This window comes from Tasmannia lanceolata, unplaced genomic scaffold, assembly GCF_043159265.1.
Source record: "Tasmannia lanceolata isolate RefF3 unplaced genomic scaffold, GAP_Taslan_0.1 ptg000016l, whole genome shotgun sequence".
In the NCBI taxonomy this organism is placed as follows: domain Eukaryota; kingdom Viridiplantae; phylum Streptophyta; class Magnoliopsida; order Canellales; family Winteraceae; genus Tasmannia; species Tasmannia lanceolata.
In genome coordinates, this window is record NW_027518693.1 from 17,255,492 (window position 1) to 17,282,681 (window position 27,190).

General features: G+C 37.6%; 1 protein-coding gene and 1 non-coding gene across 3 annotated transcripts; one reads left to right on the forward strand and one right to left on the reverse strand.

The window, feature by feature from the left end:
* Window positions 1-12,377: 12,377 nt before the first annotated feature.
* On the reverse strand, window positions 12,378-12,449 carry TRNAC-GCA (transfer RNA cysteine (anticodon GCA)). Its single transcript has one exon. It is a non-coding gene; the product is annotated as a tRNA-Cys (tRNA).
* Window positions 12,450-17,841: 5,392 nt separating this feature from the next.
* On the forward strand, window positions 17,842-24,177 carry LOC143848239 (NAD(P)-binding Rossmann-fold superfamily protein). Of its 2 annotated transcripts, none has more exons than XM_077357126.1 (9): window positions 17,842-17,860; window positions 18,112-18,272; window positions 20,685-20,916; window positions 21,140-21,219; window positions 21,468-21,621; window positions 21,804-21,882; window positions 22,334-22,418; window positions 22,507-22,553; window positions 23,747-24,177. In XM_077357126.1, the coding sequence occupies exons 2-9, from the start codon at window positions 18,155-18,157 to the stop codon at window positions 23,918-23,920; spliced, it is 969 nt and encodes a 322-aa protein (XP_077213241.1). In that variant the 5' UTR covers window positions 17,842-17,860; window positions 18,112-18,154; the 3' UTR covers window positions 23,921-24,177. The 2 variants fall into 2 exon arrangements, with proteins under 2 accessions (XP_077213241.1, XP_077213240.1); XM_077357125.1 differs by lacking the exon at window positions 17,842-17,860 and adding an exon at window positions 17,879-18,014.
* The last annotated feature ends 3,013 nt before the right edge of the window (window positions 24,178-27,190 follow it).

A 27,190-nucleotide genomic window follows, 5' to 3' on the forward strand; every position in this document is an offset into this window, starting at 1 on the left:
TGTTTTTTTTTTATGATAATCTTGTGTGTAGCAAGTCTTGGGATGAGCACTTGCAGCATTTGAAAAGCACACTAGACCTTCTACGTGCCCATCAATTCCATTGTAAACGGTCTAAGTGCTCCTTTGGCCAAAGACAAGTTAAATATCTAGGCCACCTGATCTTTGCAGAAAGCATGCCCATCGACCCCTTTAAAGTGTTACAATGGCCAAATCCACATATCATCACCAATCTCTGTTGGTTTCTTGGTTTGACGGTTTAGTATCACCGTTTTTTTTCAAAGACTACGACAAGATCCGCCGAGCCCTCACACAAATGTTGAAGAAAGACAATTTCAATTGGACATCGGATGCTGAAGAGTACGTTGAAGCCTTAAAGGAGACATGACGACTACACCGGTGCTTGCCTTACGAGATTTCTTGAAGGGGTCCAGCTTCTGGCGCGGGATTGGGGGTTGTACTCGTGTAAGGATGCTCAATTGCCTTAAGCAAATCTCTATCAGAGAAGCACCTAGGCCTATCAACTTATGAAAAAGAAATGCTTGCAATTGTTTTTGCTGTGGAGAAGGGGAGGCAAATACCTGCTTGGACATCACTCTCAGATTCGCACTGATCATGCGAGTCTCAAGTATATACTTGAAGCAAAGTATCGCAAGGGCGGCTCAACAAAAGTGGCTCACTAAACTTCTTGGCTACAAGTATGAAATTGTATACGAAAGTGGGGCTAAAAATCAAGTGGCTGATGCTCTTTCTCAGCTTCCTCTATTGACTTTATTGGGGGTTGCCTATGTCGCATGGAAAATATGTGATTTTTGTTGTTGTCGATGATGGACTTTCAAAGTCTGCACATTTATTCCATTATTGCATCCGTATATGGTTAAAGACGTGGTAGAAGTTTTCCTTGACAGCATTTATAAACTGCATGGGAGGCCTTCATTGATTGTTAGTGTCCACGATGCAGTGTTTACAACCCGTTTTGGGCAGAATTATTCCATTTGCAAGGGACTCAATTGAAGATGAGTTCTGCGTATCATTCGCAAATCGATTGGCAAACAAAAATCATTAACAAGTGCCTCGAGAGCTATCTCTGATGCATGACGAGATCAACCCAAGCAATGGATCAACTTGCTTTTTCTCGCGGAGTGTTAGTATAATGCCAACTTTCACACTGCTATGAAAATGACGCAATATGAGGCGTTATATGGACAACCACCTCATATGCATGTCTTATATCTCCAGTGACTCTTGTATAGCCAATTTGGAAAAAAAGTAAGGGAAAATACAGAGACACCTCCTCTAGTTTCTGACACATTCAACTCTAACCCTTACTTTCAAAACGTGACAAGTACACTCCTTGAGCATGAATTAGTTATCCAGTTGCTGCAAGAAAAATTGCACCAAACTCAAGTACGTATGAAGAAGAGCGCCTATTTGCACCGTAGCAAACAGACAGTTGCACTTCGATGCAGTTACAAATTAGCTTCAAGTACTTTGGGCCCTATCGAGTACTACAAAAAAAACTGGCAAGGTTGCTTACAAGCTTGTCAAATTCACCCGGTCTTTCACTTCTCTTGAGGAAAAAACTTGGAAATCAGGTGGTACCCGAAACCCTACTTCCCATGGTTGACGATGAGGGGCGAATTAACTGAAACCATTGGCCATCCTAGATCAGCATTTTATCAACCAAAACAATCAAGTTGTTATGCAAGTTCTCGTGTAATGGTCTGACTCATTTGTAGAAGACACTTCCTATGAAGATTGGGTCATTGGTAAGCTTTCTTGGCACGATATCTCAATTTCCGACCTTGAGGACCATGTCAATTTCATTTGGGATTGTTTGGGTCCACGCAAATTGGAGAATCGAACGAATTTTCAAGAAAGCCAACTTCAGAAAGGTTTCCCTCAAGATGAGGGAGTCTTTATTTTGCTGATTTCCTAAATCTCCCTATTAGGAATCTTCTTCCACCATCACATTCAATCCCTTTCACATCTCAAAGCTCAGGATATACCCTTGGGGAGGAAACGATGTGGTTGAATAACATACTATTTCGGAACCATTCATAAGTGTGGCTATATGAGCTAAATGTTTTCTTCACGTGTAATGCACTTGAAAATCTCACTCCAAAAATATCACTCAAACTTCCCCAATTGTTATTAATTCTTTCAATTGGTTGTAAAAAAAACATTGCAATTTTTTGAGATATGACAAAATTTATTAAAAAGCTTGAACCAGGGGGCGAGGAGTCCCAATACAAAGCAGAAACAGCAATAAAGCGATCATCAGAGAAACTAGACACGGTTATAGGATAGGGATTGCATTGGAAACAATCAAACTTTTTCTAGTGGCTCTACTTTTTTCTAGTTCGTCAGCCATTGTGTTAGCTAGGCGATGTATGCAATAGAAACTGATCTCCATCGTAGTAGAAATATCTCTAATTGCAAGATGAAGTTGTCGTCTCAGCGATGTTAATTTTCCTTGATGCTGATGATATGACATTAGATGTGTTACCTTTGTTAAAGTATAAAAGATAAATAACGCCTTAAGATTTTGGAGAAGTTGGTAAGTTAACATGGTATTAGAGCCAAGGGTCTCGAGTTTAAACCTCCCGGATAGCAAAAATCCACATGCAATGGTCGGCCCAAAGTGGGACCACATGTGCCACGTGTTTGCCAAGTGGGCCACACGTGCGAGGGAGTGTTAAAGTATAAAAGATAAATAACGCCTTTCTCCAACAGCTTAAGCTTTTGGAGAAGTTGGTAAGTTAACGACCTTCAACCCATACATGCTATTATAATTAGAGAGGAGCTTTAACCCTTCTATACGGGCCTAAAATTCAACCTCATTTGAGTTTGTTTGGACAATAGACCCGGTCGCTCGGATAAGGAGAAAATGGTGTCACTTATATCTGAGAATATCCCTTTAGGTTGCCCTTAGAGCTAACATCAAAGTTTAGCTACGTCCATCTGGGATAGTACACTTTACCCCATGGGATCAAAGAGATTTTAATGTTGACATCTAGCACATCGACGGTTCTTTGTCTTTAAAAACCTTGGGTTGCACTCCTTCCTAATCTCCCACATAACAGCAAACGGGACCATACCTCCTCACAAGGCATGTAAGTCTCTTACATTTACATTTTCCATTTATTTCACTTTCTGGGTCTTGGATAGATTTGCATTAAAAGTGCCTTGAGAATCAACTCAATAGCTATGAAATGGGAACCCTCGAAAGTTTTCTTTGAATATTTCCTTCTCGGTTGTGCTTTTTCTTCAATTCCTTTTTGCTCGAAGTTCACTTCTTCTTCCATTTGCAGGTTGTCACACAAGCCGATAGAGAATTAATTTGCCTGTCCTTAGGCATGTAACTCTCTTACATTTGCATTTTCCTTTTACTTCACTTTCTGGGTCTCGGACATATTTCAATAAAAATGCCTTGAGAATCAACACAATATCTATGAAATGGGAACCCTCAAAAGTTTTCTTTGAATTTTTCCTTCTGGGTTGTGCTTTTTCTTCATTTCCCTTTTGCTTGAAGTTCACTTCTTCTTCCATTTGCAAGTTGTCACACAAGTCGATAGAGAATTAATTCGCCTTTCCTTAGGCGTGTAACTCTCTTACATTTACATTTTCCTATTATTTCACTTTCTACTCTTTCGATGTTTGAGTTGTACTGTATTCCGGATCATTGAGAGTCGAAGTCCCTGAAATGATTGTCTTGATAATTTTTGTCAAGGTAGATTTTATGTGCTTCACGGTCTTTGGTTTTCCCGTTAAGAACATGAAATTACATGGTGTCCAGTCGTGGAGGATGGAAATGAGGAGAAGATTCTCATATGAAACTCTTTAGTGAAAAGATTGATGTCTTTATCTCCGTGGGTACATGCTCATAAGTCCAAGTGTTGTATTGATTGTTCCAACAAGAATTCCATAACATGCATGGGATATTGATACTTCTAAAGCAACAATGTCGGCTACGGTGATTCGAAGAATTTCGTGGCAAATGTCATGGGCCTTCACTTTTTCCATTTGGCAAACCCGTGCAGCACCCTAACATGCTCATATTCTAAGACTGGCCTTCTGCAGTCCAAGGCCCTGAAGGCCCTACACGCCTAATACCTCTTGTTGCTTTGCATGTGCTCATGATCTCAAAGTCATTCAAGCCCACTTGTGTTGCTTATCTTGTTGTTGTTGCGCACCACTTTAAACACACTTTTCAAAACACACTTTTCATGATCAGTCTGCATCACGAGTTTATCGAACCCAAGGCCCTCAAACTAAGGGCAAGTTCATCCGGTCTAAGGCATTTTGATGCAACGCCCAAATCCGCCAAGTCTAAAGACAAGGTTGTTCGAGGCATAGACTTATGCCATGAACCGATCTACGGGATTGAAGTCCCGCATAGTAGTAAAAACTAAAACCAGGTGAGGTCAAGTCCAGCTATGCTCCACTCCACCAAATCCTTATACTTAGGCACTCACGCCACCGCATCATGGGACCATTTACAAATTGATGGCACAAGTCCACTCTCTTGCTCGGATAGCTGAAGCTCACTATAGAATAGGGCATTGAGTTCACCATGTCCACCAAATCTGAAGGTTTGGTCATCCAAGGCACAAGAATGTGCCATGAATCATTCCATCATAACACTTGCGTACTGTGAGGTACGAACTCACGAAAAGCCTGAAGATTGACCTACCCACAAGACATACCGCGGTGTTGAGGAGTCAACATAGTTAAACCTCAAGCACTGGTCTAAACGCGCCATACATGTGGGAACCTAACCCAACTTACACTATCATTGGCCCCCATCCTCGACAGGGTTCACTTTTTTAATACCAACTGCGTCCCCGTGACACAAGGGTGAGAATTTTAACTTGCGACTACACAATGATGAATTTATGAAACATTAAGTTAAGAGTCCCATACATGTGAACAGAGTTACAGAAAAGTAATAGTGGAGTGCTCCTTTTATTTGTAAGAACTAATAACTATTAACTACATCATGGTTCCTTTAAAATTCTTAAATCAAAAGGTTAAGTTTCTGATAGTAGAGGTATAGGATTGCACTCTCATTTTCTAAAGAATTTGATATTTTGATTAGTTTTTGCTACCTAAAGTATAAGAGATATTGTATTCCCACACACAAATTTTAGTAAAAGAGATGGGTGGTAAATACCAGATGATTTGAGTGGCAATACCAGTTCCCAAAACATTAGTTTTCCAAAAAATGTTAATACCAACTGCATTGTGATGATTTCTGTTCAAGATTAGGCTGCGACACTGAAGAGGCTGTCAAAATTCTTGCCTATCATGATGTAACACAGTATGCTCTTATCCAGCAATAATACATAACCATTTATTCTGATGAACTTACCAAATGTCTATTAATTTCTCCACAAAATTTTTATACTGACTGCACTGTGATGATTTTTGTTTCGTATTAGGCTAGGCTGCGACACTAAAGAGGTTGTCAAAATTCTTGCCCATGGTGATATAACACAGCGTGCTTTCATCCACCAAGAATACAGAACCATGCATTCTGAAGAGCTCACTAAACATCTCTTTTCAGAGATTAGTGGAAACCTTAAGGTATCAATATATTCATTTATTTTTGTAGGCGACTGATGCTGGCACTTCCATATTTTGGTAATTGCACTAACTCACCTTTCCTTTTCTTTTTTAACACACAAATTTTAGTAAAAGAGATGGGTGGAAAATACCAGATGATTTGAGCGGCAATACCAGTTCCCAAAACATTAGTTTTCCAAAAAATGTTAATACCAACTGCATTGTGATGATTTCTGTTCAAGATTAGGCTGCGACACTGAAGAGGCTGTCAAAATTCTTGCCTATCATAATGTAACACAGTATGCTCTTATCCAGCAATAATACATAACCATTTATTCTGATGAACTTACCAAATGTCTATTAATTTCTCCACAAAAATTTTATACTGACTGCACTGTGATGATTTTTGTTTCGGATTAGGCTAGGCTGCGACACTAAAGAGGTTGTCAAAATTATTGCCCATGGTGATATAGCACAGCGTGCTTTCATCCACCAAGAATACAGAACCATGCATTCTGAAGAGCTCACTAAACATCTCTTTTCAGAGATTAGTGGAAACCTTAAGGTATCAATATATTCATTTATTTTTGTAGGCGACTGATGCTGGCACTTCCATGTTTTGGTAATTGCACTAACTCACCTTGCCTTTTCTTTTTTAATTTGCTTTCCAGAGCTTTTTGAAAACTGTAATAACCTTTGACAGCTGGTTAAAAAATAAAACAAGGTGAGTTAGTGAAATTATTAAAACATGGTAGTGCCAATATCATTAGCCTTTTTTTAATGCCAGCAGTTTGATTGATGGAATTACTGTTAAAAAAAGTTTGATTGATGGAATCGTTTGTTATAATTCGCTAATCAGTATATTTTTTAATCATTCAAAAAAAAATCAGCATCCTCTTTTATCACACAGTCACTCACAATGGACAGTTATAGAAAAACCAAACTCTAATATGCACTTTGTGTGATGGAATCATTTGTTATGATATGCTCTTCTCTTCCATTTTTTTTTTTTGGAAAATATAATCAAAGCGAATTCCTTTTCATCTTGGGCATGGCAATGATATAAGCCAAGGTTTTGAACCACAAAAGGTTTGATATTTTGGTATGTTTACATCTAATTTACCTGTTCTCTGTCTTAGAAAACAGTTTCTGTGTCTTAGAAAACAGTTCTACTCATTCTGCGTGGCCCGGCAGGACGTGATGCAACCATAGTGAGGCAGTACATGAGGATGTTATTGATCTGAAAGCTGGTACTGAAACTATATGTTTGCAGACCGGTCACTAGGTGTATATTTCTATCATTTTTTTCTCTGATGCATCCCTCTGCTTTACATGTCACTGAGGCCATGTTTGGTAACCATGAATTTTTTCCATGGGATATTTGTTTATCAAGTAATGAGAGAGGGCTATGGAGGGTGGAAGCATAGCTGTTAAACTCTTACAAGTTGTACAAGTCAACTCCCGAGTCGAGTCGAGTCATTGGGCTTTCTAGGCGAGTCGCATGGGTGACTTGCAAATTGCCAAACTCTTAAGAGTCGTACGAGTCAACTCTCAAGTCGAGTCGAGTCGATGGTCTTTCGAGGCGAGTTGCATGGGTGACTCACCTCTGTTGAAGACTAATCTAAGTTGTCTGGTGACTCGAACGAGTCGCTGGGAGTTGGCTCGAAAAAATAAGACTCTTATGAGTGGCTTCGTTGTTTTGATGGTTGAAAACTTTGAAGTTGGAACTTAGAACTTAATTAATTTTTGTGCATGAAAGTTACACGCATATGGTTATTTATATTTCTGGCTTAGTGCTTTATTTATGTGCTATTGGATTATATTTTTTACATGCTTCATCTTTTGATATATAATTATATTTTTTCAACTAAATTTCATTTCTTGTCAAAAATTCTTACCGGTCAAGAGTCATAAAATCAAGAAATCGAGTCACGAGTCGAGTCATGGGTTGACTACTATGGGTGGGAGATGAAGAAACTTGAGTTCTTGTGACTGAGGAGATGCTAAGAAGTTGCTCAAAATCAGGCAAAAAATAAATTTTATGTTGATTAGAGCTTTTCTTTTCCTTGTTTCTCAGCCTTTTCTGACCCTCTCTTCACTCCTGCCCTCCCTAGTCTCTCCTCCCATCCTCCCTAGCCGCCTCTCACCACTTGATAAACTAAAATTCCCCGGAAAAAATTTTCATGTCAGCCTGAGACGGCCTAAATGAAGTAGTGGAATACCCTTCTTTTGTGGCAGTGCTTTTACATGATTTTGTTAGTTAGATAGTCATTTAGGCCCTGTCTGCATTATAAGAATTGTTTGGAAAAGAACTTTTGCAGAATTTCTTGGTTTTCCATTGTTTGATTACAAATGAAAAACAGTAATGTGAACCGCTACAGTTCAAGTCTTACAGTTGGGGCTCTTATATTTTATATTCCAGGTGGTTTTTTTCTATATAAAATATTAGACCATATTAAGTATTAGAAAATAAGTCTGTCTCTCAATTTTCTTGCGATCTCACCAACCCTTATATTTCATTTCATTTTAGCATTTAATACCGTGGGATAGGGTGGGAAGAGAGATGAGCTGTCTTACACTTCTTGTCGTTTGAGACAGATGAGTTGGAGAGATAAGTCGACGGTCTTACGGTCTTTTGGTTAGAAACATACTATATATACGCATCCTCCAATCATGTCAGAATGCTTGTGGTATAAAATGCGATTAGGATATGAATTTTCAATTTTGACCCAATTTTCGTTTCTATTTTCCTTTTTCTCTATTCTCCTATGTTGTACCTACATATAGTAAATTAAATATACTTTGAACAACATTTTTTAACAAGTTACTCTCTTATATCTTATATCAATAGATTTTTCTATTTTTTTCTTTATTAAGTATAAGTATTAGAAATAAGAGATTATAATGTAGGAACAATGTAGATTTCTGGTCTAGCAATAAGATATAAGATATTATAAATTTATGGAGCATTAATTATGGGAAATGATATTTACGCCCCTTTTGATCACCAGGGACACCCATTGACAGTGTACGTTGCAATCAAAGTCTTTGGATTTTTGTAACATCAAGTACATTAGGCCCCTTTTTGTCATTGATACACTGACATTGGGTGTCGCTGGTGATCAAAAGGGGCGTAAATATCACTTCCCTTAATTATGAGAGCCCAAACTGTATTTGGATGAACCTTCAATTTATAATGGTATCCATCTATATAAGCCATGATAATCAAAAGTGATCGTACTTCCAACAATGATTCTCAAAAACCTGCCTAAGTTCTGGATTTTGAGAACTGATTGTGTGTCCTAAACTGATTATTGGACTCAAATTTATGTTTAATTTTGAGCCCAATAATTGCTGTTGGACTCACAACCGGTTCTCAAAATCCAAAACAAACAGGGCCTTATTAATCATGGTTCTAGGATCATCCAATTATGGTGGGGGGGGCTAACTGTAGTAGGGTAGACTTGTGGTGGCCTACGATCATGTGCACATTGCATAGGTCTCTCTCTCTCTCTAGGATCATCCAATTATGGTGGTCGTGGGGGTGGGGGGGGCGCAACTGTAATAGGGTAGACTTGTGGTGGCCCACGATCATGTGCACATTGCATAGGTCTCTCTCTAGGATCATCCAATTATGGTGGTCGTGGGGGTGGGGGACGCAATTGTAATAGGGTACTCTCTAGGATCATCCAATTATGGTGGTCGTGGGGGTGGGGGGCGCAACTGTAATAGGGTACACTGTGGTGGTCCAAGATCATGTGCACATTGCTTGGCTCTCTCTCTCTCTCTGGTTATTTAATATCTTATAAATGTGAAGTTATAAGTATTAAACACCTTATAACTTTTCAAATGGCTATGTAATTGTCATATACATGTAAATTTCTCTTTAGCTAATAAATACTTGTTCGCGGAGAGCCATTTGGCTGCTCGCTTTTGCAGGAGAGAATAGCCACCAGGCCCACTTTTTAGTAGATTGTCTTACTCATTTAATTCATTTGAGGTGGCTATTCTCTCCTGCAAAAGTGAGCCGTTAAATGGCTTTCTGCGAAATTATTTAACAAATCTAGTATACATGGGATTTGCTAGGGAAGTTCGTGGAAAGCCATTTCACGGCTCACTTTTGTATGAGAGAACATCCACATGCTCACTTTTTAGCAGATTTTGTCTTATTCATTTCGGAGCAACACCATCTCTACCTCCTAAAAAATTCACTCTTAAAAGCATATGTTTTTCACGTGAACGATTTTTGTTCACGGGAAGTCACTTTTTTTTTTTTTTTTTGAAAAATTATATTCAAATAATTTTTAAGAGTATCCTAAACGCCCATGGGCAAATTAACTATGTACTAATTACAGTTTACGCATTGGGATTTTAGCACCTAATGCCTAGACCATTTAGCCAAAATATAAAAAAATCGTAGCCCCTCTTGAGTGAAATGCCACCTATGTGGGTTTTAACGATGTGTTCTTCAATGCTTATTATTTATTTTCGTCTTAGGGCGCGAAACATGTAGAATTGAATTGTGTTGAGCTGACTCTGCGACCTGCAAAATCTGATTTTTAAGCCGTATTTAGTAGTTGATTTATATTAATAGGCAAAACGGGTCATCGGCAAAGAACGCCATTGTCCCACTTCTCTACATTTTCCTGTTGTTTTTGGCCATTTTTGTGTCTTTTTTTGGTTTCCGTTGTGTTTTGCACTCCATTTTTCTTGCCCATTTTGTGCTCATCTACCTCTCTTCTTTCCCACTTGGGTCCTGTTTGGTTGCATAATTTCTAAGGTTTACTAGGTGTTTTGACCCATTTTGGAGTGTCACAACATTTCCTTGTAGTGTTTTTTCAATGGTTGATCTACTTGTAGTGCTTTAATTCAAACTACTAGGAGACTACTTTTGCCTTGCCTCGCTCCCTTGCACATCTAGCATGACTTTTGCCCATCACCGAACTATTTGAAAAAAGTCGTTTTTCGCTAGTAGAGTCTATGGATTTGGCATTCATCTCTTTTTCTCTCCCCTCTTTCTGTTGGCAATAACACCCTTATTGCCCCCCTTATTTTGGTAGTGACACCGCTCTAGGATACTACTTTGGTTGAGGGCTAAACACTACTTGCCAGTACCCTTCTAGGAGACTGTTTCACTGCTATTATAGATCTAATTCACCACTACTCAACAAGGCAACTACGTGCCACCAAACTGACTTCAAATGGAAAAGGCATAGAAACACTTGGAGAATGGTTATAGAACACACCCTAAATCATTGCATGGGTGACAATTCTCTCCTGAAAAAGAAGAACATGAACTTGGTTTTGGAAATGGCCGAGAGGGTCTCTAATATTAGAACATTTTGATTAGGATTGTTGGTGAAACAGGTGAGATATTAATGAATGAAACAAAAAATTGGGGACTGGACCATCAACTAGACGGTCTTTGGTTTTTCCCGTAATGGATAAGATTAAAATAAAAGGGCCGCCGGATTAGATGGTTACTATTTTGAGTTGTATATATAAAAGGGCCGCCGGCTTTGATAGGGAACTAAGGAAGGAAAGTGAAAGAGGACAGATTGTGATTTTATTATTTGCATTAATAATTAAAGATTTTTTTAAATAAATTCTACGTAGATTCCATGAAAAAGAAAAAAGTAAAAACGGTGGGTAAATTTATGAAAAAAATAATGCAAAAAATAAAATAATATATATATATATATATGAGAGAACCTTTCCTACACACTTGTGTAGGTAAGTTACCTACACACTACCTTAAAATACAGTGGGGGCCCACATTGTTTGGGTGATCCAAACCATTCATTTGAATGGTCCTCACATAGATAGTGTCCACAAAAAATCAGATCCATAGGATCATCCCAACCCTACGATTTGTGGAGATAAAATGGACTTGTATAAACCTTCACAAATTAGTCCATTTTTTGCCTCCATAGGATCATCCTAACCATTCAAACTATGGAGGCAAAAAATGGACTAATTTGTGAAGGTTATTATATACGTCCATTTTACCTTCACAAATCATAGGGTTGGGATTATCCTATTGATCTGATTTTTTGTGGACACCCTATCTATGTGAGGACCATTCAAATGAATTGTTTGGATCACCCAAACAATGTGGGCCCCCACCGTATTTTAAGGTAGTGTGTAGGTAACTTACCTACACAAGTGTGTAGAAAATGTTCTCTCTCTCTCTCTCTCTCTCTCTATATATATATATATAGAGAGAGAGAGAGAGAGAGAGAAAACTGTTGGTGAGCTTAAGCACATCATTTTTTTGTGCGCTTAAGTTGTTATAACGCCTCCCATTGGTGCGCTTAAGCAGGACCCAGCGGGACCCAAACATTTAAACGAATGGGAGGCGTTATAACAACTTAAGCGCATCAAAAAAAAATGGTAAGCTTAAGCGCACCAACAGTTCTCTCATATAACAACTTAAGCGCACCGAAAAAATGGTGCACTTAAGCTCACCAACAGTTTTTTTTGCGTTGTTTTTTACACCAAAAAAATCAGCCGATCAGGGAGAGCGGTTGGAAAATTAAAAATTAAGGAATACTTCATTACAAGAGCCTCCGCAAACTAGAGGCTTTGAAATGTCACGTAGAGGTTGATTTTGGTGATCGCCCATCTATGGCGAGGACTTGTGCCTGAATATTTACATGCAATCACATTATTAACATAACTTTTGGTGTTGTTACGTGGTAGCTAAGCAATTAAAAAAAAAATGCAAAGAAAGAAGTGGCTATTTGTTCTATTCAAATAATTTATCTGTTAGGACTTTTATTGTTGGGTTATGCAACAAAATAAATTTTCAAAGGGCCCAACCGGGTTCGAACCGGTGACCTCTTGATCTGCAGTCAAATGCTCTACCACTGAGCTATGGACCCTTAGTTGCAACAATTACCAAATTTATTTATTTAATGATTACAATTAAACCCCCTGTGAACTCGCTTCTGTCACAGTAAACGTAGAACACTTGTGCCATATCAAGGCCATTGATTTAGATCTTTAGAGAAAATCCATATCTGTGGAACAATCTGAACCTTTAGATAGGCTGTATATTAAGTGAGCCCTCTCTCATGCCCCTGTTATCTAATGTATTTTCCATCTAACAATCCCCCATCCCCGTGACATATATAGAGGTGGACACGAAGCATAAGGACCAGTCATATTTAATTGATCCTATTTCTACACCTAGGATTCTCCCTCACTGTCCGTATCATTGAACTGACCCATTAAATCAATGACCATCGGACTCGTATTGTATAAGCCAGCTCATAGAGTTCAACAAATCAATGATATTGACCACACATGTAGTGCCCAAGGTTGTAGATTAAGGTCATATCTTAACAATGATTGTTTTTACAGTGAAGTCGAATATTGAGGTTCTCAATTGTTACCACTACATTTTTACCTTGTAAAAACTCAAAGATAAAAGCATGTATGCCGGAATCAGTGATCCCAGCAATTGGCTCCAAAAAAACGAATGGAATGAAGGGGCAACATTGACAGCAGGGTGGACTTAAATGGAGGAGAAATGGTGGAATCTGTTTCCACCCCAAATAGGTGATATTCTAATTTGCCCTAGTCGGAATGAAAAATTCATTGATTTATTTTTTTTTAATTTAATTTTTTCCATTCTATTTCCAAGGAAATAGGAATAGGAATCGGATTAGGATTCTTGATTCCAGTAATCCACACGCAACGGGACTTCACAATTCACATGCACTATTTATGATGAAGCTAGCTTGGAGTCTTCATGTACTTTGAGGCATTGAATGTCACTCACTATAGGCATGTAGGCAAAGCTTTAGGAAAACAACTTAGTATCACGCATTTCTTGTGATGGAAACGTATGCTATTTGCAAATTGAAACTAGGGAGGAATGGGTGCAGAAATTTATGGTGCTATCTGTTTTCCAAAGGAATTCTATGGTCTCATCTATTTTCGTGAGAAAACTTATGAGTGCATTTGTTTTCTGCCCAAGAGGGGGTATCCTGATTCTAATGGAATCAGAATGCGGACATCTATTCTCATTCCTGATTCTAACAAACCAAGAGAGAGAGAGAGAGAGAGAGAGAGAGAGAGAGAGAGAGAGAGGGGCTGGGTGGAAGTTTTGAAGTGACTTGCATTAGCACAGCTAAAAAGGAGGCTTGGATTTATAGAGTTTAATATGGTGTGCGTGTGAAGTCCAGTATTTTCCAAAAAGAACACTGGGCCCACTTCATAGATGACCCAAACCGTTCATTTGTCGTGCCACAACATAAATAGGTTGTACCCCTTAGATTGTCTCTACAGGATTATCCATTTATCCTAACCATCTGATCTATAGAGGTTACTATAATGTTCAGTTCCTCTACAGATCAGAGGGTTAGGATCGTCATATGAAAATGATCTCCAGGGTACGTACAGCCTATTTACGTTGTGGCCTGGATCATCCTATGAAGGTCACTGTACCTTTGGAAAAATACTAGACTTCACGCGCACTCCATGTAAAATCTCTAGCTTTTTGAGATGAGGACCCTCGACGTGACCTGAATGAATATGAATATGAAAGAATTGTCTCCTCACCTCTCTATTTTCTGCCAATCTCTTTGGCATGTGCATTGCATAGAAATGCATTAAAAGCACAGCCCAAATGAGACCCTATCTCATTTATTTCACTCACCTACTCCTTAGACTCGTCTAATATCAATCAAACTCAAACCTTCCCCTTCACTTTTAAAAGTCAAGACAGATTAAGGATAGAACCTCTAGATGTTTGACAATCCAAAGTTCCTAATCCTTTGATTCGTGGAGACTTTCTTGATGAATTAGACCTTTTTTTAAGGGAAGTGATATTTACGCCCCTTTTCATCACCAGGGAAACACTGCGCCAGTGTACGTGGCAATCAAGGCCACTAGATTCTTCTGACATCAAGTACATTAGGCCCCCTTTAGTCATTGGTATACTGGCACCAGGTCCGTCCCTGGTGATGAAAAGGGGCGTAAATATCACTTCCCTTTTTTAAGTTCCTAGTTGTTCATTTAAAGGCCACAAATTTGAGTCTTACAATAATTGAAAATAGAGAATTTTGGTGTATGGCCCATCCATAACAATATCCAGGGGCACCCCCTCTATTGTATTTATGGCTACTCGTTTTAAACTACAAGGAGGTGTCCTGGGAAAGAAAAGGGGGTGAATGTATATCATGTCTCCAATGTCAAAGTTAATAAATGGTTTCAATCAATGATCAAGAGGTCCTCCCTTGTAATCTTGCCCACCCATAATTTTCTTTTGAACATCCATCATATAAGAACTCCTTATGATAGTACAATATGACATTGCTCTTTAATGTATTATCAGAGAAGAATACTACTATACTACTGCATTGGTATTGTAGGGTCATATTGTAACACTGGGATAAGTGGATCTAGACCATCTATTTTGTTATTCTAGATTGTCATGAGCACAATACAAAAGAAGAATAAAGAACTAATCTTGATTGGTCATGGTAGATCGATCTGGATCTTCTACTACCTCTCTGGTTGACCTGATCTTTGATGGGGAAGATTTCCTTATAATTTGTTAGATGACAACATAGACCAACTTTGAAACTTTGAATAATGTGGATTGTGAACCCAGTATATATATTTAAAAATACGTGTATGTCCCTCCAGACAACTGACAACACATAAAAACTCAAGAAAGAAAAGATGAGGTTGGTCTTGAAGTGACAGGGGCATCTAATGAGGACAATATAGGGAAACTCTGTAAGGTTTCTACTTTAGTTTGGGTAGTTGCGGGGAACAATTTGAGGCCTATGATCTGATCAAACTAGTGCCCCCCTTGGCCGATCGGGCATCATCGGATGATGATAAGCTTTGAGAGTGCATATGTTTGGTTGGATTTGGTTGAACTTTGATGTGATCTCTTAGATAGTACTTTTGCTTTTGACCCGATCTTTGGCCCTAGGGGTTCGATCTTCACTTTTTTGTCTTATTATCACGGACCCACCGAAACGTTGGATGACTTTGCTTTGCCTTCATCTTTGAGTCTTTGACCAAACTGATCATTCCCATAAAGCCTTATCTTGATTTGGGACTTCACTATTTACTTTAGAAGATTGTTTCACCTTGGTCGCGACTCACGGCCAGCTTGGATGCCATGAAAAATGTTTCTGGTGGAAATTATTTTCTTTGGGAAAATTTTCTTTTTAGGGGGAAATGATATGAGTATGGCTTATTTGAGTTTTTATATGGTGTACGCCCTTATAGTCCCGTATTTTTCAAAAAGTACTGTGCGGACCATATCATAGGACGATCCAAACCATCCAAGTGGTGGACCACAATGTAAGTAGGTCTGTGTCCCAAAAATCATTTCCATAGGATGATCCTAACCCTCGATCTATAGAGGTTTTCATATTTATGGGCCACGATGTAAATAGGTTGTGCCCAAAAAATCATTTCTATAGGATGATCCTAGTCCTGCGATTTGTAGAGGAGTTGCATATTATGGAAACCTCTATAGATTGGAGGGCTATGATCATCGAAACCAAGATATAGACACAAGGCCAGTACATGTGTCGGTTTTAGAAATTGTCCAAATAGGTGAAATCTTGTGTGTGTGACGTATCCGGTTAACCAAATAGAATAGCTAGTTCAAAGATACGTCTACTATGCAATTCTGGTTAACTTTGATGTGTCCTCACTAAGTGAAGGTTCAAATCGAGAGATACCTTCATTTATGCATAAGATTTCCAAGCCCGATGAGAAAATTTTCTTTGATTTTGAAAATGGTGGGGGATTATTAGTGATTTTGGATTTTCAAAATCATATATTTTGCATGTTTTAGTGTTTTGGAAAATGTTTTATCAAAAGCGTTTGGGAAAAAGAAAATGTTTTCTTAGAAAGATTTGCTTTTACAAAAGGATATAGAAGTGTAGTTGAAAAGATAGTCCTCTACCGGATGAGAGAAAGGAAAGAGAAGGGCTTATAAAGCATTACACTTTTCTAATACTTGTTTGATTGCACATTGGGTTAGACCCATGGTTGGACCCACGAAACGGTGCAACGCACCGTTCGCACATGCGCGCGCGGCGTGGGCAATGGGCTATAGGGCGCATAGTAGCGCTTTATTGGCGCTTTTTTAGGCGCACTTTGCACTTTATAGAAAAACGAATTGGCAATTCTGACAGACTTTACACTCTCTTCTTCACTCCTACAAAATCCCCAAGTATTTCTACATACTGTTTTTCTTTTGTTTACTGTTCTAGATACTGTTTTTCTGCAGAAACAGTATCTAGAAATTTCTCTAAGGCTTGAAATTTCGGAAGGGCATTTCGGGTTTGATTCCGCTAGTGCTACGCGTCATCAAACATTAGGGCTTCCCTACTAGGCTTCATTGTATCTTGGAGGCAATTCGCGGATCCCCTTTGCACACTACTAGTGGGGGCGAATCTTGTCTTAATAAAAGTGATATCACGCCTTGAAACAACAAGTTTCTGTTTTCTATCAACAACAGTACCTTCAATTTTTTCCAACAGTCCCTACATCTGACGACTTTCTTCCGGATGGTTGTGGCTACAATAGTTCATCCCTCTCTACTTTCTACTTAAGTAGGAAGTAGATTAACATTCTAGCTATATTGTAAAAACGTCCTAAAGTTAAAAATTGTAACTAAGCTCCTCCTTTTGAGTCTCTTAACACCTTTATCTTAGCAACCACCCTCAATTTTATACTTGCAAAACTACAGTCCTAGTTTTTTTTTATATTAAAAATATGGAGGTATCATGTGCACCGTCGTTCTGTGCAACACACGGAAGGTCCCGTCCCACTAGAAATGAATAGCTCTCTCTCTCTCTCTCTCTCTCTCTCTCTCATGTCTTGTGTTAAAAGAGTAAAATTATAGAAGAATGCTAAATTGGAAAACGCCAATGGGGGCGGCCCACCGGATCCATTTCACCTAAGTGCATTTATGGTAGCTCAGGAAAAATGCAAAGGTAAAGGAATACGTGGTTGGGTGGCGTGAATCCAATGAGAAACCCTTGCAGAAGGGTATTTTTTAGTGGGCGCACTTGAGTTTAGCATTCCTTAACATTATAATTCGATTTGGATTGCAAGGAGGCTTCTGATATTTGCATTACCATGTTTTAATAATGCACAAACTCATGTGAGAAATTAATTTCTGAAATTTGAACAGCTTAGTTAATTCCTATTACTTAGTGAGTCATTGTGTAAGAATTTTACAGGACTTTTCGGCGGAAAATCCTGCAGATATTTTTCCGATCCATGGCCAAGATTTATCGACTGATGCAAGGTACAAAAAGATTACAACCGTATGAGAATATTTTTTACAATGACAGACCAATGCAAACTTAAATGCACCCATGAATTAATGGCTATAAAATAGTGGGCTTATTATAGGTTGTTGAGAGCTAGTGAGGAATTCATTTACTAACAACCCTTTAACTGTAATCACCCCTTCATATTCTTCTTCTTCTTTCTCTTCATGCAATTTTGCTTTGCTTTATCAGTCAATATTCTGATAAGGGTTTCTTTGTGTTGTAGGAAGAATTCTTAACATTGAGTTTTAAGGGGTGTTTTTTGAGAGATGGGGATTTTTTCACTGATAACTGGAATACCAGGCCCTAGTGGGTTTGGTTCTGCTTCGACTGCTGAACAGGTTACTGAGGGAATTGACGCAAGTAATCTAACTGCTATTGTGACAGGTTAGTGTTCTCTCTCTCTCTCTCTCTCTCTCTCTCTCTCTCTCTCTCTCTCTCTCTCTCTCTTGTTTGTTTTATTTTCTATATTTTCTTCTTCTTCTTGTTTTTTTTTTTGCTTTGTTGGGTATTGCCAGTGTTGCGTTCTTGATTCTTGGTTTGTTGGGTATTGCCAGTGTTGTGTTCTTGATTCAGTTTTGAATTGATTTCCTATATGGGAAGTGATAAATTCGCCCCCCACCCTTTACTTAGGACAGCCTCGTCTAATGTATTTGTGAGTTGAAAGTTGAAACTACTCTTTTACACTAGAGGGGCTGCCCAGGTAAAACAAGGGGGTGGATTTACAACTTCTCTTTTTCTAATCTGTTTGTTTTATGTATTTTTATAGTATTGATTCATGGCATTCTGTTCTTGCTTCTGTTCTGGAGTTTTATTTGTGCTCCTATTCCCCTTTTCTCTTGTTTGTTTTATTTTCTTTATTTTCTTCTTCTTCCTCTTTTTGTTTTTTCTTGCTTGGTTGGGTATTGATAGTGGTGTGTGCATGATTCAGTTATGGATTTATTTCCCCTTTTTTTTACTTGGTACAGCCTCCTCTAGTGTATTTATGACTACTCTTTTACACTAGAGGGGGCTATCCCAAGTAAAATAAAGGGGGAAGGAATTTATCACTTAGCTTTTCTAATCTGTTTGTTTTTATGTTTTTTATGTATGGTATTAATTCATGACATTCTGTTCTTGCTTCTGTTTTGGAGCTTTTCTTTTCATTTGTCTTCGAATTTTTGAAGGATTATGTTCTTTGTTCTGTTTTTTCAGTTTTCTTTCCCTGGAATCTGACTTGAATCTGTTGTACTCATCTGGTTTTTGTGTTGTTCCATAAACAAACACTCATTTGGATTTTTCTTATTCTTTTATTATGAGAGTGAGTTCTTGAATTGGTTAATTTTTTTCTGTTTGTGATCCAAGATTTTGTATTTTATGAATTTTCTTTTGTTTGGGTTTGGATCCCCAGAATCAGGCGCTGGAATGGGCATCCTATTCAGATTCTGGTTTTTGGTTAAAAAAAGAGGATGACGGAATCTGTTTCCCATCCCAAGAGGTGGTAATGGTATATTGATTCTGCCCCGGACGAAATGAACTATTTATTAAAATATTTTTGAATTAAAATTTTATTTTAATTTATTTCCATTCCATTTACGGGGAAATCAGAATATGATGCCAATTCTGATTCCTGATTCCAGTAATCCAAATGCGGGATATGTTTTGGTTTCATCTCCTCATTCTGATTTTTTTTATATGAATTTTTTTCTTTCATTCTTTTTTTTTCTCATGAGCTTTTCTATTGTTTCAGTTCAGTTTTGGGTTTATTTTCTGATATTAGATGTTTTTAAAAAAATCTGTATTTAATTTTGCCTCTAATTTTTCATATTTTCTCATGATGCATTTCTGAGGAATGAACATGTCTTGCCAGAAATGCAGCACAGGTCTAGTTCATGCTTCAGTTAGATGAATCCTTCTAAGGTTTATATCTCTTTTGTTAATGGTTGTATGTGGGGAATTCTGGTCATATTGCTGGTATTATGTGTTTAAGAGCTGACCAAATTCTGGTAAAAAAAAATTGTTCTTATAAAATAGAAGTGCCAAGAAGCTACATTGCTGTAGAAAATAAGTTACTTCGATCGAAAGCATGGTGATTCCTCAGCAGGATTGGCACTCTTAAGTACAAGATTATGGCCTGAACATGGTCATTTAAAATATTAGAGGAACTCAGGTCCAGTGGTTGTAGTTACTTTTTCTTTTCTTTTTTAATTCTATACATTATTTAGGTTTCCATTATGAAAATTATCTATTTGAGGATATTACTCTGTTTTAAATACAAGATTTTGTAGTAGTGTCCTGTTTCTTACTTCTGATGCATTGGATTTCTTCTAATACTTAGTTTGCATGTACAACACCCAGTTGTAGACCTTTGATGCCCGAACAATTCCCCTCATTACCAAAATAACTGTAAAAGCAATTGTATCTAATGGCTAATCAAAAGATGTCTTTTCATGAGAATTAGCAAGTTCTGTACCAAAGAGGTATTTCAAATCACCCAAGATTGCGACGGTCTAGGTTGTAATTTACAGTGTATTTCAAAATACCATGTTGTAAATTAAAGTGTACTAATTGTGGCTATATTTGATATTCTCCTACTGGATGTTTATGTCAAGTGGTGTTTATCTACTTTCCACTTTGAGATGCATCCAAACTAGGGGTGCACCTCGGTTCGATTTTTCAGAATTCAGGTTGAGCTTTTACCATAAAATGGAGTCGGGTTTGAGTTGATTCAAATTCACTTTTTAGCAAAACCTCAACCCAACCTGGTCCAATTTGCACCCCTAATCCAAACCACTTTCAAATGAAATTTTTTTGTTCCAGGAGGAGCAAGTGGAATTGGTGCAGAGACAGCAAGGGTATTGGCACTTCGTGGAGCACATGTTGTTATTGCTGCAAGGAACATTGAGGCTGCAAACGATACGAAACAATTCATTGTCAATGGAAACAAAGCTGCTCGTGTGGATGTATTGAAACTTGATCTTAGCTCGTTAAAATCTGTCAGGGCATTTGTTGCTGAGTTTAATGCTCTTGATATCCCTCTTAACATCTTAATGTAATCTCTCTCTCTCTCTCTCTCTCTCTCTCTCTCTCTCTCTCTCTCTCTCTCTCTCTCTCTCTCTCTCTCTCTCTCTCTCTCTCTCTCTCTCACACACACACACACACACACACTATTTGAAGACTTTCAGGCGTTGAATATTATTTATGGGCCACTTTTTTTGTGTTGAGCACCTCAACTAGTTAAAATTAAATCAGAAGCCTATTTGCCTACTTTTCAGAAACAATGCCGGTGTTATGTTCTGCCCTTACCAACTCTCAGAGGATGGAATAGAGATGCAATTTGCTACTAATCATCTTGGTATTTGTATCTGACTCCACTTTTGTGTGTTCTAAAAGAGATGAACTGCTTATGCATTTGATTTACCAAGTGTTAGGTGAATCCAAGTTTCATTTCTCATTTCATATTTTTTGCTATATAACTTGACCAACTCATTATTTTGTTATGCACTCATCATAGTCAAGACCAACTTTTGAACTTGGTTTGTTCCTGTAGATATGGTTTGTGGTCAAATAAATCTCAATGATCAATTTATCTCTTCCTATCAGGTCACTTCCTCTTGACGGATCTTCTTCTTGAGAAAATGAAAAACACTGCAAGAGTTACTGGGACTGAGGGAAGGATTGTGAACCTTTCATCTATAGCGCATGTTCATACGTATGAAGAAGTGATACGATTTGACAATCTCAACGATCAGTCCGGGTATGTCAGTCCCATTTGCTAAAATATAACTAAATGTTGGTAATTTATGGTGGTAGGTACTCCATCCTAACAGACTTGTATAGTTTATTTTGCATTGATCATTATATATTTTGGAATAAATGATGGGATCTTGACAGTTGAAGGATCAAATTTTTTTTTCTTGTTTCAACTCTGTTTATCAGATACAACGACAAAAAGGCATATGGGCAATCCAAATTAGCAAACATATCGCATGCCAACGAGCTGTCTCGGCGTTTACAGGTAAATGAAGTGTTTTATTTTTCTTGAATTATTAGTTTAATCAAGTGAAACATATTAGGATTGAGCCTCTAGCTCAACGATTAAGGCATTGTTCTTTGACCTAGAGGTCGGGGGTTCAATCCCAGCTTTACTATCCAAAAAAAGAAAGCAAAACATATTTTTACTGTTTGAATTATGGTAGTTGTGGATCCCAACTAGTCTGGGACAAAGGCTTAGTTGAGTAGAGTTGAGTTGAATTAGGGTAGTTGTGATTTTATTTTTTTATAATTGATGCTATCATACATTGAATGTACTGCTTATCTTGCTCAATGAATATGAACCTTCTGATGAGATTTTCATTTATTAATAATTCTTATAACCTTGTGATTTTTGGAACTACAATGTATCGTTAGAATGTACCCACACTGTAAAACTAGAATCTACTAATCATGTTTTACATATGCGAAAGCAGGAGGATGGTGCAAATATTACAGCAAACTCTCTTCACCCTGGCCTGATTATGACAAATCTGATGAGACATTCTTCGCTTCTAATGAGTATTTTTTTTCTAGTTTATCTTTGCTTAAAAAATCTCATTCATAGCTTGGCAAGATACAATTCTCTGAAATTGTCTTCTTCTTGCAGAGGTGTTGCGAGTATTCACAATTATCTTTTGGAAGAGCATACCACAGGTATGCAACCATGAAACTTAGGAAATGAGCCACTTGCTTCTTAATTAGCCAGTAGTACCCTGTAATTTGGTTTATGGGCTTCACTGGCCCTACCATAACTAAAATAGGATAAATTGATTTATGTGCATGCTTGACTAAAATCAAAAGAAATCTAATGCCACTTAGATCATGGCTACCAAATTTTCAAAGCTTCATAAATGTGGTTAGGACTTTTGTATAGAATTTTCACAAGTGTGGTTAGGACTTTTGTATAGAATTTAATCAGGAAATTTTTTTTATCTCATTCCACTCAGATCATAGTCACCAAATTTTCAATTAACCAGCTTCATAAATGAAAGATTTCTGGTTAAGAGTTCTGCATGGAATTTAATCATGAAAAATACATTAAAAAATTTCCCATTTACAATATGTACAATATAAAAAATCCGTAGTAGTATAGAGATGCATTTTAAAATATTTTTCTATACAATAATTAGTGGTATGTGTGTTGGCAAGAACTTTCAATGATCAATTTTTATTGCTTAAAAATATTTTTCTATACAATAATCAGTGGTATGTGTGTTCGTAAGAACTTTTAGATGACCAATTTTTGTTGCTTACAAAGCTAAATTTCTTTGTTTGGCTCTATAACACAGGCTTCATTTTCTAGAAAGTGTTGTGCCGAGCACATTGTTAGAAATCTTCTTTTTTTTTGTCATTTTTAGTAGTATTTATATACTCATATAAATTTCAGTTTACTAATCATTCTATTTCACCTATATAACAATGATCACTGCCATTCTATATAGTTTTAATGTCTTTCATAGTGCTATTAATATTATTTATCTGCAATATCCATAAATGTGGCGTGCGCGCGCGCATGTGGGCGTGTGCGTAGACGGAGGCATGTCTTCATTTAGATGCATACCTCTGTATTCCCCACTGTTATGGACTTAGTAGCATTTCTCAGTTTATAACAGAGTATGCTTCCCATTTTTGAAATAGTAGAATTTGTATGGACATGAATAGTTGTTTTACATTCTGCTATTGGACTTGCTTGCTCAGTAGCTTGCCACAAACCAACTTCATACTCTTTTCTTGTGAAAATAGTTTTGCCCTTTAGATCGATTTTGTGCTTGGACTTCAGATATGAAACCTCCATGTTCAAGATTTCTAAAGTAGTGCAATCACACATGGATGCTACTTGTTTTCAGGGAGCTGCAACAACATGCTACGTTGCACTTCATCCAGCTCTCAAGGGTGTGACAGGAAAGTACTTCCTTGACTGTAACGAGATGAAACCGAGTCCGTTGGCCCGAGACACGGTGATGGCGAAAAAACTATGGGATTTCAGCAACAAGTTGGTTAAATCAGCTCAACCCATTTGAATAAGTGATGTCTTTTGATCATAGCCTGAGATCTCCCCTTTATTTAGTATGATGCAGAAGCTTTGTTGGTCTGTCAGGTATTCACTATGGCTGGTGATATAAGTGTGTTTTTTCAGGATGAAAGTGTTCTACTTAAGTGAAGGATTATGTACTTCAATGTGAATTTTTAATATTTCCTGTTTTCCCTTAAGAAGTTACAGTATAGTTTGTAGTTGGCCTTAAAATGTTAAAATCATATTTCCTATCTTCCTTAAGAAGTTACAGTACAGTTTGTAGTTGGCATTAGAATGTTAAAAATAGTGAGTTTCGATTTGAAAACTATTTAGGTCCTGGTTGGATACCTCAGATTTTGTATTTGGATTTGGAATTGAGTTTTCAGTACAAAATGAGTAGATCTGCCAGCTCATGTTGAGGGAGACAGAGAGGGAAGGGGGTAATTCCTGCTGCAAGGGAGAGGTTGAGGAGCCAAGAGGGCTTTATTTAATCTTTTATACTTTAACACGTAATATCAGAAACATGACTCACAGATGAGTTAACAAGTGAGATATCTCAATCTATAATGAATCAATGCAATAAATCCTTATTCCAAATGATCGTCGACCTATATTATATATGTTTAGCTTACGGGGATGCAATCATTTATATGATAATGGGATCAAGAATCAGAATTTATTTTTTTAGTGCTCTTGGCAACAGAATCTCGTTCCGCTAACTTACGTCCAAAATCAATTTTCTTCTTTTCTAGCATTTTGAAAGAAAAGATTCAAAAAAAAAAAAAAAAACAACAAGAGGAAGTTGTTGCTAACGTGTGAAGTTGTTGCGCATGTGGCATCATCCTATGTAACTTTTTTGCTTTTTAATTAATCTGATGGGGGTCTTGCCTAACCCTAGCTTACTCTCAAAGGGCGCTACTTAGTTTCGTAAGCCTTTGTAATTATAAGTCAACTCTAAGTAGGGCGAACAGCCCCCTGCGAATCCATAAATCTGAGGAGCATGCCGCAAAAAAAAAAAAAGGATGGTCCCCTATGCATTTCATTCTTTCCGGAACGGAAAAAAAAAAAGTACCTTCCCCCCCACCCCCACCCCCACCCCCACCCGCACACCATTATGGTGAACCTCTCCTTGTGATCGGGATGAGGTATCAAAAAAAAAAGTTGTTAACGTGTGAAGAAGCTATTTGTTCTGTTCCATTCTCGGTTACCCCTATTCTTTCCGTTTATAAGGAATCAAGATTCCGATTCTTGATTCCAACAACCCAAAAGCAGCTAGAGTGTTTGCATAGTTATAGTGCGGCAATGATGTTGCATCTTCATCTAGACCACCTCTTGATTATTAGTGGGCCTACTTTAAAAAGAGACTAACACACCTTTAACAGTGCTTCGTTTTTTTAAGGCAAATAATAAACTTGCCCCCTTTATTTGCTAGGACCACTTCCTTGTATTGGCTTTACAACTAAGGAGAGTACTGTTACCGATCAAAAAATAAATAAATAAGGAGAGTACTGTAAAACATAGGCAGCCAATGTAGAAACAATAGTCCATGATAACATTTAGGGAAATGATAAATGCGCCCCTTTTCATCGCATGGACAATAAAAGGTAATATTTATCTCTCCTGAAATTTTGGGGCGAATTCACTGAGATTTCGGTAATTTCCCCGAAATTTCAGGGAAATGTTAAATAAAGAATAAAAGAGATTTTTTAACGTGATTCCCCTGAAATTTTGGACCGAAATTTTTCGAAAACGAAATTTCGACCGAAATTTCAAAATTACGGTGGAAATAAAGTAACATTTCGGGTTTACCATATTTCGATTTCGGTAGCCACGGAACCCTGAAATTTTGGTCGAAATTTAAAACCTTGACTGTAGCTCAATGCTTGAGGCTTTGTTTACCCATGGCAGGTTCGATCCCATCTTACCTACCAAAAAAACGTGAATAATATTGTTTTTCAAAGTAGTTACGTAGAAAATGTTGTTCAGTCTCTTCGATACAGTGCTTACTTGTTTGTGGCACCCCATGTTTATGACGAATTCCCACACGCGTTGCATCTTCAACTAGGACCACATCCTTGTGTTGGTTTAGTAGGTAATGAATAAACAAGGGTGCATTTAAGATCATTCTGTTTTGTCATTAGCTATCCATAGTAATGTACTATCTAAAAGTTTTAAATTTATAAATGTATAAAATTGTATAAGAGGAAAGTCTTGAGTATAAGAGGAAAGTCTTGAACTTGAAGAAAGCCTTAATAGAAGAAAGACTTGAAGTAGAACAGAGACAATGGTCAGATGAATTGGCTTGTCTCCAATGCAAGCAAGAACAAGAAGAACGTTGAATGGAAGAAAGCAATAGGAGTTTTGTCCGGGTGAAAAAAAATTTTGGGAAAAATACACTTAGACCCCCTGTGGTTTCTGACACATTCAACTTAACCCGTAATGTTTAAAAAGTTACAAGTAGACCCCATGTGGTTTCAATTTGTGTAAGGTAGACCCCGGTTCGTCCATAGATTGAAGGGTTAGGATGTTTCTATGGAGCTGATTTTTTTGGCACACCCTATCTATGTCAGAGCCCATCAAATGAACACTTTAGATCATCCAAATAATGTGGGCCCACTGTGTTTTTGGTAGTGTTTGGATTCGGGTATAGGGTTTGGAGGGGTTGTATGGGGTCATTATTAGCATTGACAGTGTTTCAAAAGAAGAGGCCTACCTTATACAAATTGAAACCAAAGGAGGTTTACTTGTTAAACATTATGGGTTACGTTGAGTCTAAGTGTATTTTTCCTATATAATAATGTTACATGGAGAAAATTCCACCGTTGGTGATGTGATTGAATAATAAAAAGGAAAAATTGTCAACTAGTGACAGAAAAATACGAAAATAGTGAATGGGTGACACCCTTTTGAAAGTTGGTGAACGGAGGTCGAAACACCTTTTTCTGACATGGCCTTTTACCCAAATACCCCTCATGGCAAAAAGAACACGTTATACTAGATTTCTCTCTCTCTTACTTTTCACCTACCAAAGTATACCGCCTACCTCTTGCAAATTTCTCCATTAACGCCTGAAACCCACGAAGTGTAAGTGAAGGTTAGTAGCTTATCTACTCTCTTAGGATTAGTGCTTCCATTAATGCGTTTGAACCCTGTCTTTAGTGTGTGATAATAACCCTGTCTGTATTGTGTGTGATAACCCTATCTTTATTGTGATTGATAACCCTATCTTATAACCCTTTTAAAATGGTGACTTAGGGCTTCTGCTTCTATTATCTAT

Coding starts and splice junctions, on each gene's coding strand:
- LOC143848239 (XM_077357126.1), top strand. CDS start 18,155: ATGGGGATTTTTTCACTGATAACTGGAATACCAGGCCCTAGTGGGTTT. Junction 20,917..21,139: donor ATCCCTCTTAACATCTTAAT/GTAATCTCTCTC, acceptor CCTACTTTTCAG/AAACAATGCCGGTGTTATGT. Junction 21,622..21,803: donor AATCTCAACGATCAGTCCGG/GTATGTCAGTCC, acceptor TCTGTTTATCAG/ATACAACGACAAAAAGGCAT.